Raw genomic sequence first — 11,744 nt, forward strand, 5'->3', positions numbered from 1 at the left:
TCTATCTCTATCTATCTCTATCTATCTATCTCTATCTATCTATCTCTATCTATCTATCTCTATCTATCTATCTCTATCTATCTATCTCTATCTATCTATCTCTATCTATCTATCTCTATCTATCTATCTCTATCTATCTATCTCTATCTATCTATCTCTATCCATCTATCTCTATCTATCTATCTCTATCTATCTCTATCTCTATCTATCTCTATCTATCTCTATCTATCTCTATCTATCTCTATCTCTATCTATCTCTATCTCCCTCTCTCTCTCTCCCTCCCTCCCTCTCTCTCTCTCCCTCCCTCCCTCTCCCTCCCTCCCTCCCTCTCCCTCCCTCCCTCTCCCTCCCTCCCTCCCTCCCTCTCCCTCCCTCCCTCCCTCTCCCTCCCTCTCCCTCCCTCTCCCTCCCTCCCTCCCTCTCCCTCCCTCCCTCTCCCTCCCTCCCTCTCCCTCCCTCCCTCTCCCTCCCTCTCCCTCCCTCTCCCTCCCTCTCCCTCTCCCTCCCTCCCTCTCCCTCCCTCCCTCTCCCTCCCTCCCTCTCCCTCCCTCCCTCTCCCTCCCTCCCTCCCTCTCCCTCCCTCCCTCTCCCTCCCTCTCCCTCCCTCCCTCCCTCTCCCTCCCTCCCTCTCCCTCCCTCTCCCTCCCTCCCTCCCTCTCCCTCCCTCCCTCTCCCTCCCTCCCTCTCCCTCCCTCCCTCCCTCTCCCTCCCTCCCTCTCCCTCCCTCCCTCTCCCTCCCTCCCTCTCCTCTCTTTTTATTAGTTCCACATTAATGGCTGGTCTCTCCCTACAGCGACGGGTCTTTTGGAGGGAGGGTGATCCGACATACATTGATGCGATTGGTATCCCCAGGGCCGTACCAATTGAGTATAAGTTGGCTAATCAAATTGGAGCAGAACGGGAGTCTTTTTTTCTTTTGATTACTCCAAATAAAAATGTGGATAGGATAAATTACCTTCATTGCAATGACTTGGAAATTATAGACAAAAACTTGGAAATTATACTGAACAGGGTTTTGTAGCAATAAAGAAACAGCTGGCAGCCACCAGTCTCATGGTTTTCCAGGACCACATTGCGGTTGATATGCATCTGGTAGAACAAGGAGGCATTAGTGCAATGTTAGGAGATCAATGTTGCACCTTTATACCCAACAACACATCACCCGATGGGTCCCTAACCAGACCCATTGAAGGCCTGCAGACGCTGAACTGGAATATGAAGAAGCATTCTGGAGTGGAACTATCCGCCTGGGCAAACTCGTCATATAAGACCTTTGGCAAGTATAAAGATTTGGGCCTTCTGTTGGAATCTCTGTAGCCATTTTTGCTAATACTTTGACATTGTGTGGGTGTTGTCTTATCCCCTGCTTATGCACTTTGCTAAGTCAACTTATAGCTTACACAATTCGCCTTACAAATTCCAAATTACAAGAATTAGATGCTCTCATTACATAGAACACTGGGGAGAGCATTGATGTCCATAATTATACTAATGGTGAATTGGATGAGAATGATTTTGTTCTTCTTTACATTACTATTAACTTGAGTTTCATATTACGTACTATGTTTGCTTGAAACAAAGCAAATGACTGATAATCTTAACTAGTCTAAATAAGAGGAACCAGAATGAACTTGACTCCTAGTTTTCTTTGCTAATAAACTTAAGTCTCGGATGTCTAAACAAAGAGGATCCAGAGAACTGCATCTGCGTCCACCACAGACTTCCAGACCATCTGTTTTGACTTTTGACGTCTCACTTGTATTTTCACCCCCTTCGAACTGAGACGTCCATTGTAACTAGGGTCCTTGAATTTAATAAAACAACAAAAAAGGTATGTGTTAGGTTCATTAATAATTACCCTTTGTAATTATCAATAACTGCAGGCAGACATCTTATTCAATTATAGACATTTAATTAAATAGATTGGATCACAGATAAGTAACCTTAAGGGAGGCGATCTTCCAAAGTATCCCTCCCGAACAGTATTTTGCGTACAGCTTTAAGGCATTAAAACAAAAACAATCACGCCTTCATTTGAACTAACAATCATATAACAATTACATAAAGAAGCCCGAAGTGCGTCACAAGTGTTATGGACGTGGCAGAAACAATATCTTTGTTATGGGCTCCGTTGCTGGAAATGGCAGATATCGAGTCCTTGCCCGATCAACAACCCTCACAGTCTGATACTGGGTATTTGGATGTAGCGTCAACAATACTTGGAGAAGTCCATGTGAGAGTGGACTAGGTGGCAGTTTATGACCTCAACACTTTGAGAATAATAAGAGAATGATTTAACAAAGAAACGACTTAATACAACTATATTTATAATAGTAATACAGAATAAACCCAACAGTATGTAAGGACAGAAGAGAGTTGGGAGGTTGCCTCAACGGTCGTTCTCTCATTGCAAGTGAAACATTCCAGACAACTGTCTTTTCCTCTTTATTTGTGCGTGCATTTGGGGAATGCATATTGTTGAACCTATCAGAGTCCGTGGAAAGAGTTCTAGAGAGTGCTCCATCGGGAACTCCCTTGTTATGCTGGGGGACTTCGTTACTCAGGTGGACAATAACAGTGAGACCTGGAGGGCCGTGATTAGGAAGAACGGCCTGATTGCAACCAGAGTGGTGTTCTATTGTTGGATTTCTGCGCTTGCCATGAATTGACAATAATGAAAACCATGGTCAAGCAAAAGTGTGCATATGTGCACTTGGCACCAGAACACCATAGGCTGCAGTTCGATGATTGACTTTGTGGTCATATCATCGGATTTGCAGCCACATGTCTTGGACACTCAGATAAAGAGAGGGGCCGAGCTGTCAACCGATCACCATGTGGTGGTGAGTTGGCTGCAATGGTGGGGGAGGATGCCGCTGTGGCCCGGCAGACCCAAAAGTTTTGTGAGGGTCTGCCTGGAATGCCTTTCAGAGTCCCCCATCAGAAGGAGTTTCAATTCCCCCCTACGATAGAGTTTCATGTCTGGGAAGAAGCTGGGAACATTGAGTCTGAGAGGACAATGTTCCGCGCCTCTATTGCCGAGGCGGCAGATCGGAGCTGCGGCTGCAAGGTTGTCAGTGCCTGTTGTGACAGCAACCCCCAAACTCTCTGGTGGACACCGGCGGTAACGGATGCTGTCACACAGAGGGGTCTTTTTGGCCCACGGAACTCTACAGGCAGCTGACGGGTACCGGCTGGCCAAGCAGCAGCTCCGGTAGTCTCTGAAGGAAAAAACGACAATGGGAGGAGTTTAGTGAGGCAATGGAGAACTACTTCCGGGTGGGTTCAAGGGAATTTTGGTCCACCATCAGATTTATCAGGAAGGCAAAGCCTACCAAACCCTAACCCACCAACACACCTTCCCACGAGGAGGCAGAGCCTGGGAACTCTGAGGCTGAAGTCACTGAGGTAGTTAAAAAGTTTCTCAGTAATGGATGAGGTCCACCTGGAGTTTCTAAAGGCTCTGGATTTTGTGGGGCTGTCTTGATTGACACATCTCTGTAGCATTGTTGCGGCATCATGGTGGTCCTCTTTTTAAAAAAATGGGACAGGAGGATTTGATTCAACTATAGGGGAATTACACACCTCAGCCTCCCCGGTAAGAACTATTCGGGGGTACTGTAGTTCGCCCAACAAATCTATGTGCTTTATGGACTTGGAGGAGGCGGTCGACTGTGTCCCCCTGGGATTCTTTTCAGTGGTATTCCAGGACTGTGGGGTTCTAGAATCCGTTATGGAGGGTCGGGTTCCTCTATTACCGGTGTCAAAGGCTGGTCCGTATAGCTGGCAGTAAGTCCGATCCGTTTCTATTGGGGGTTGGACCCTGCCATGGCTGCCATATGTCACTAATTTTGGTCATCACCTTTATGGACCAAATATCTAAACGTAGCTGTGGTCTGGTTTGGTGGCCTCAGTATCGCATCTGTGCTTTTTGCAGATGGTGTGGTTCAGTTGGCCTCATCAAGTCATGATCTCCAACTCAGTGGAACGATTTGCAATAGAGTGTTAAAAAAAGGGGCATGTCCCACCGGGTCAGGGCTAAAGTCCTTTCCCAAATGGAGTTTAAGTATCTAGGGGTCTTGTTCACGAGTGAGGTTAGAAAAGGGTGGGAGATCAACAGGCAGATCGGTGCAGCGTCTGCAGTGATGCAGACATTGCATCGGTGTGTCGTGGTGAAGAAGGAGCTGAGCCAAAAGGCACAGCTCTCCATTTACCAGTCGATCTATGTTCCCACCCTCATCTATGGTCTCGAGCTGTGGGTCGAGACCGAAAGAACAAGACCCCGGATGCCTGTTTCCTCCGCAGGGTGACCGGACACACCCATAGGGATAAGCTTGGTCTTCCGGGAGGGGCTCGGAGTAGAACCACTGCTCCTCCAAATCGAGATGAGTCAGATAAATTGGCTTGGGCATCCGGTTAAAATAAACCCTGTACTACTCCCTGGTAAGGTTTTCCGGGCAGGTTTCACTGGGAGGAGGTAGCTGGGGAGAAGTAAGTCTGGGCTTCCCTGCTTAAGCTGTTGCCCAACCTCGGAAAAATAGAAGATCAGATGAGATGCTAGTAGGTGGCTTGTGGCCGCATTGCCGTCATTTCAGTCAACCCCATGCCAGTTTCTTATCTTCAGTTTTTCATCGAAAAATATCAGGATCCACTTATTCATTTCGCTCCCACCAATAATTTTAAACAAAAACTCTGTGGCCACAAACAGCGGTCAAAAGAGTTGCTTTAGTGAGGCTTTAATAGGAAGTCAGTGGAGAATCAGGCGGGACAATTTCAAAATAAAAAAAACAAGAAATTTGTTTTGGTTGATTTTGTAAATTGGATCTTGTTTTTGCATAATGAAATGGTCATTTGCATCTGTGTTTCGTAACCTAAAAATTTAGTAGTTTGAGGCATTACATAAGTAGAGGTGAGGCAGCATATATTAGAAGATATAAGGCGGCCCAGTGGGTGAATGGTTAGCGCATCTGCCTCGCGGTTCTTAGAACAGGGGTTCAATTCTGTGTTCTTCCCAGGGTTGTTTGGATTTTCTCCTGGTAGTCCGGTTTTCTTCCTCATCCCAAAATCATGCATTGTAGGCTGGGTGAACTCTCAATTGCCCCAAGGTATGAGTGTGAGCATAAATGGTTGTCCTCTTCCTTGTGCCCTGCAATTGGGTGGCAACCAATAGAGGGTGTTGTTGGGGTAGGCTCCAGCACCCCCCCCCCCCCCCCCCCCCCGATGATCGCCGTCAATACTTGGCAATTTGACATAGTTGAATTGTACCTCAGTGGTTATGCAACCTACATGGACATAAATTGTAAGAATCCTCAATATATTTATTAATACATTTCTGGGTAGAATAGATTAGTAGTTTGCCTTTCCATTTCTTTAGTGTCCCAACACAACTATGTATGATTTAATAAAATCAATAATGTTCACAGCTTGCATTGTTATTTTTTATACAAATTTAACATTTTTACTGCAAATGAATATCAGCCCGGAAAACCTCATTTTGTTCTTTCTAATATAAAGGTTTTTTTCCCTAAATCAATATCTGTAAGGAGGTCTAAATATTATCATATTTACTCGAATATAAGCCACATTTGTGGGAGAAAAAAATGATGACTGAATTGAGGGTACGGCTTATAAGCACGCGAGAAAATGCAGCCGATAGTCATTTATTTCAAAATTGAGAAAAGAAACAGATAAAACGCCAGACAAAATTTATTTTGATGTCTATGAATGAAATTCAAGAAGAAAAAGAAAAAACAAACGTATCTTGCATAAAACGTGAAAAAAACTCCCTTGTCCCTGTCACTGCTCTCTAAGGGCTGCTGTCTTATCTAGTCAAATGTGCTCTGACTGACCAGACGTGAGAAGCCTTGATGTGTTCGTAGCTCTTACCATGTCAGGACATCCCAATAGTTGTGTGTCCCATGCTATTAGTATTGGACCCAGAGACTTGGTGAACACTATTCCGCTCCAGACACAATTCCTGGTTGTGCTTATGCCATTTCCTTTTGGAAAGGAAATGATTGTACATCTGCGATTATGAAATAAAACAAAATTCCACTTTGATTTTTTTCTTTTTTGTTCGAAATTGACAACTATTGCAGTAATATGAACCATAGAAAAAAATCAAGATATTTCAATATTAGAAGCAATTTCGCCACCACATCATCAAATTTTAATTTTTGTCTTTTAAAAAGTAACAGGTTGTCATCAAAATACTTTTTTTTAACTTGAATAATTTGATATTTCGCATTTACAAAGAGAGGCATATTAACTTCCTTGTGATATTGACCCTAATAATGTGCATTTGAGTCGTACAGTCATACAGTATCTCAGACACTCTTGTTTCCTCCCACATTCCGAAAACATGCATGGGAGGCTGATTGGACACTTTAAAATTCCCTAGGTATGGGTGTGACTGTGCATGGTTGTCTGTCTCCTTGTGCCCTGCGATTGGCTGGCCACTGATTCACAGTGCCTCTGCCCCGGAGTCAGCTGGAATAGGCTCCAGCAACCCCCGCGACCCTAGAGGATAAAGGGGTTTAGAAAATCAGATGAGTATCTCAGAAATAAATGCGATGATTTTTCTTATGATTTTACCTTTAAAGTAAGACATTTGTACTCCTATTAAAACTATGAACATGGAGGTGAACATTTTGAATCGGGCGGCTTATACGCGAGAAATTGCAAAATTCAACTATTTTAACGGTGCAGCTCATGCCCGGACTACTTATATGCAAGTAAATATGGTAGTTTTTTATATTATACTCATCTGCCAGAAGAGCCATTGCAGAATGAGTTAACAGCCGACCGCTGATAGTTTTATGCAGTTTAAATGTTACGCTTTTCTTTTCCAAACTAGAGGGCTGTACGACGGGTCATTTGATTTGAGTGTATGATAGGAAGAAGACTTGGAAAACAGGTTGGATAGCCACTAGTCAGGACCGGACAGGGGGACTTGTGGTATAGGACCTTGCATATGTTATTCATCTCACAAGGGAAGGGTCCGTCATTCTGAAGTTGCTTACCTTTCAATATATACAATATACAAAACAATGCAACTTGTCACACAACACATTTATTTACCCATGGTTGACTTAACCGTAATGTTTAAACATACAATAGATTACATTCACGCATTAAAAGGTATGCTTTCACATGACACGTATCTGAAATGCAAACAAGCAATTCTAATCCTCAGTAAACAATTTAGTAATATGTCTCTTTATTGTTACAACTTCTGCACTTTAAAACAGTTCATTTCTCTTCAGCTTTCGATCTTAGTGGAAGCCAAGACTCTTTGTGTAACTGCTCATTTGATTCCACAATCCTAACTGTGGCTGCTACTGATACTTGCAGATGCTCTGGTAGGTGCAAAAACTCATCTTCATTAATGTCATAGTTTGTCATTTTTGAATCCAGGTTCCACCAACGGCCAACAAAGCCTATATCCATTATGTGTCTAGGGAACTCTCGCCACTGCTTTGCCAAACTAGAACAGTGAGCTTCATACAGTGTGCTATCAGGGCTATGGTCAGTAAAATAGATCAGAGAGAGTAGACCCAGATTAACATGGAACAGGCGACCCTCATTGCGAAGCTGAAGCAGACTCTGCACATGGCTATCAGAAGTTGCATTGCGGATCCATGATGACAGAAGACCCAGCTGGTTGGCGTGTTTAAGAAGTGCAGCTTCAAATGATGAATAATCAGGCTTGGAAGAGAAACAAGCGAATACACCTCCAAGAACGGTAAAGGAAACTGATGCCTTGACAGGATGTTCCCACATGCCAACTACCATTTCACTACATGCTTCTTTGTAATCTGATAGCAGACTACGGCTCCATGTACCTTAAAAAAACAAGATGAGTAAAGTGAAATCAAAGTTGTCATTTAACAAATATCCCATGAAACAAGAGAGTGAGATTACACCCTTGTACAAATGTTTTGATAGACTGAATAAGAACGTGCTGAAAACGTTTCACTGCAAGAGGACAACCACCCAGAGATGAAATTACTCAAAACAAGAATCTGTAATTGTTTAGTCATTTTCAGTTTTTTTCTAAAATTTGTATTTGAGACATGACAACTCCATAGATATTTCAAATGACATGCTGGCTTTAGGTCACATTAAAATAAAAATTATAATATACAGTAATACCTTGTCCCACATTCCGAAAACATGCATGGTAGGCTGATTGCACACTGTAAATTGCCCCCTAGGTATGGGTGTGAGTGTGCATGGTTGTCCGTTTCCTTGTGCCCTATGATCGGCTGGCCACCGACCGATTCAGGGTGAAGTCCCCCGCCTCTAGCATGGAGTCAGCTGGGATAGGCTCCAGCACCCCTTCTAATTTCATTTAAATCTTTATACTTTGACATAGGAGTGCCCCGACATATGGCCAATTTGAGATACGAGTAAAATTTCGGGCAAATACATACCTGTCAACTTGTATGCTTTATACGTATTTTATACGTTTTTTTTACCATTTCAAATCATGTACGCCGTACACCGACTTTTGTAGGGGGAATTTCTTTTTATTTTTTAAATCGCCGATATTTATGAACGATCTCAAGACCGTTTTGGCTAAAATCCAGATAGTCTCGTAGGCTGGTAGCCAACGACGCTACTGTCATCGACCGTTACTATTGTCACGGTATACGAGCAAAAATTATCCTCAACGTATATGGATTTTTTTAGCGGTGCGTACGACAATATCGATAAAGGATGACATGCGCATGCGTAGATATACATAGGGTTAATTTCGTGGAAGCAAGCATGGAGGAGCCACCTAGTAAGAAACGAAGAACTCAAGGATTGGGTTGACACCAGAAAGAATGGGAGTTACTTCAAGGTGAATATGCTGGCTGGATTAAAGCATTTAACTGATAAAGTCTGCTAAATCATGCACATTGGCTTACAATAGGAAGCACTGAAGGCACAGTTTATTGCATTGTAAACTTTTTAAATTGAATAAAAGACTTTGTATGCAAATGACCTTTGCTATTTCTATTACACTGTCTGGTTACCGAGAGTAAACATGTTTCGTACGGTGTTTGTAAGGCTTTTTGGGGGTTTGTACGGGGAATCATAATCATTTATAAGGGAATCTATTGGCAGAGGTTGACAGGCATGCAAATATTTATCTTGAAATACGAGACAAACTTTGATATAAAACCAGACAGCGGACCCGAGAGGCTGCTAATAAGAAGATCATGGGCACTGTTGCACGACAACGCACTCGTTACCGAACAAACAAATTTAAATAAACTTGAATTAATACTTTACACACACTCAAACATACGTTTAATGTAACTTTACACAAAACTGAATTCTAATTTTGTTTAAATCTTTTTTTTACCTTCCGTCTGCGGGTTAGCTGTTTGCCACGAAATTCTCCTCGTATCTCGAGCATCTCATAGAGCTGCTCGTATATAGAGGTACCATTGTATTTTGAAGGGAATACAAAAGCAATCTAGGTTGCATCTGAAAGTCAAGGTGGAGGCGGGGCAAATAGATCCAACCCAGCCGGAGAAGAAAGGTATAACAATTTAAAACAAAATTAGAATTAAGTTTAGTGTAAGGATAGATTCAACGTATTTTGGAGTGTGTCAGCATTGTAATCCAAGTTCATTTAAATTTGTTTGCAATGTTATGAGCGTGTTACAGGGCAAAAAGTCTCCCCCGCTCAGTCCATAACTCTACCCTCTGCAAAATCTGTCTAATTTTAGTTCTCTAAAACACATTTTAATATACCATCAAACCATTAGTAACAGATGGGGAATTAGAACAAATAAAAAAACTTTCCAATCCAATATCCTGTTATGATATTTTTTTTCAGAGGGTTGTAACGAATTAATTTGTTGTTTGTTCATTTCTATGTTTATTTAAGTTACAAGAAAATCGACATACGAGCGGAGTCCCGGGACAAATTAAGGTTGTATCTCGAGGTACCACTGTACCTTTCTTCCCCTATATTAGCTCTATTTGCTCCGCCTCCACACAGACTTTCAGCTGCAGTATCATTAGTATATTAGAATCCTCATTAGTGTCGCGGGGGTCTGGGGCCTATCCCAGCTGACTCCGGGCAAGAGGCGGGGGACACACTGATTCGGTGGCCAGCCGATCGCAGGGCACAAGGAGAATGAGTACCATGCACACTAACACCCATACCTAGGGGCAATTTTGAGTGTCCACTCAGCCTGCCATGCATGTTTTTAGATTGCGAAAGGAAACCGGAGTACCCAGAGGAAATCCACGCCGACAGAACATGCAAACTCCACACAGATGAATCTGACCTGGATTTGAACCCAGGACCCGAGTATGAGTTATGTGATGATTTTGGAATGGAGTGTCGATGCCTGGGCGAAAGTGCCGGCGAGCAATGTAGTTTGTTTGAGCTTTCGTCATATTGGAATCACTATTACGAAACCCCACGACAAACACGCTGACCAATGTGATGGAACCCAGGATTGTTGGCCAACTATTTGAGTCGCATACATGAGGACTTTTATAGATTTGTAGATGTTTGAATATTTTCACTTATATTTTTGCGAATATACATTACGTCAATAAAACAAAACCAAACTCAGTTTTGCTCCTGTTGCTCTCTTTTAAACATACGCCAGCATGCATCCTAGCTGTGTGTCATGCCAGCACAATCATAGCAGCGCGTCCTTTAAAACGAAGCGCCCTCTGTATTGACAACAACAAAAAACAGAAAATACACTTGCGACTCCGACTGCACCCTTTAGGGTAGTGCGTTTTATAGGTGTGAAAATACCGTATATATTTAAATACCATCGCAAACGTTTTGGGCATAAGCAGTACAGAAAACTGATTGATGGAAAAATTGATCACAGAATTCGGGATTATTTTCCGTGGAATCAACACTGCAGCTGACTTCCATTAAAGAAGTTTAGCAAATGACTTCACACAAGGCACGTTGAACGAAAATCGTGTTCTTTCTCACCTGCTTTACTATCTTGTATTTTTCCCCAGTAACTTTTAGAGCGAAGTGTGATTGATGTGTCTCCTCCGACAAAGATCCTTCTGGTGACCAAACGCAAAGCCATATCGACCACAAATATTTTGCCGGCCCAGTTCATTGGAAAGGGGACATAAAAGATACCCTGCGAATGAACACTAATGTGCGCATGCGTACGCGTTCGGACGTTTTGAGGTATAGATATCATTTAGAAATCTAATCAAGTTATCGGGATTGGAGTTGTCAGTTAGGGGCCATTTTGGGACAGACAATTCGAGCCTCGCAAAAATAAAGCCGAACGAACATTGATTTAGAAACAATTGGAGATTGCTCAATTATCGTACCGTTTGTTTTTCATAAAGGGCTGGGATTATGCAATTCAATTTTATACTTTTTAAAGGTCAAACAGACACAATATCAACATTCAGGCCACGCTAATTTGGTTGTATAAATCAAACCTTTCGTTGATATGGCAATATTTTAGCAATTTTAAATTCATTTATGAATTCATTCTTTTTCCACGCTGCTTATCCTCAAGAGGTTTTTGTAAAAATAAATTTAATGGAGTATTTTATTTATACGCCTTAGGTCCTGCACAGAAATCCTTTAGATGGCGGCTGGCTAATTATAGTCCTCCTCTTTGAGACATCTAGCTCAAATGATTATATCTTTGCCGACAACCATCACCATGTATAAGTCTGATTCGGCGGCGTTAGTAACCAATGGCCATCTTGAAGCAGTAGACTTCTGCTCTGGTTGCAT

At 42.5% G+C, this 11,744-nt stretch overlaps 1 protein-coding gene across 1 annotated transcript; it reads right to left on the reverse strand.

Moving 5' to 3' along the window:
• Window positions 1-7,053: 7,053 nt before the first annotated feature.
• On the reverse strand, window positions 7,054-11,158 carry timm29 (translocase of inner mitochondrial membrane 29). The gene is made up of 2 exons (XM_077734591.1): window positions 10,968-11,158; window positions 7,054-7,845 (listed from the first exon to the last, which is right to left on the reverse strand). Exons 1-2 carry the CDS (start codon window positions 11,101-11,103, stop codon window positions 7,253-7,255), a joined length of 729 nt encoding a protein of 242 aa, XP_077590717.1. The 5' UTR covers window positions 11,104-11,158; the 3' UTR covers window positions 7,054-7,252.
• Window positions 11,159-11,744: the final 586 nt, after the last annotated feature.

Source organism: Stigmatopora nigra, chromosome 15, assembly GCF_051989575.1.
Source record: "Stigmatopora nigra isolate UIUO_SnigA chromosome 15, RoL_Snig_1.1, whole genome shotgun sequence".
Taxonomy (NCBI): Eukaryota; Metazoa; Chordata; class Actinopteri; order Syngnathiformes; family Syngnathidae; genus Stigmatopora; species Stigmatopora nigra.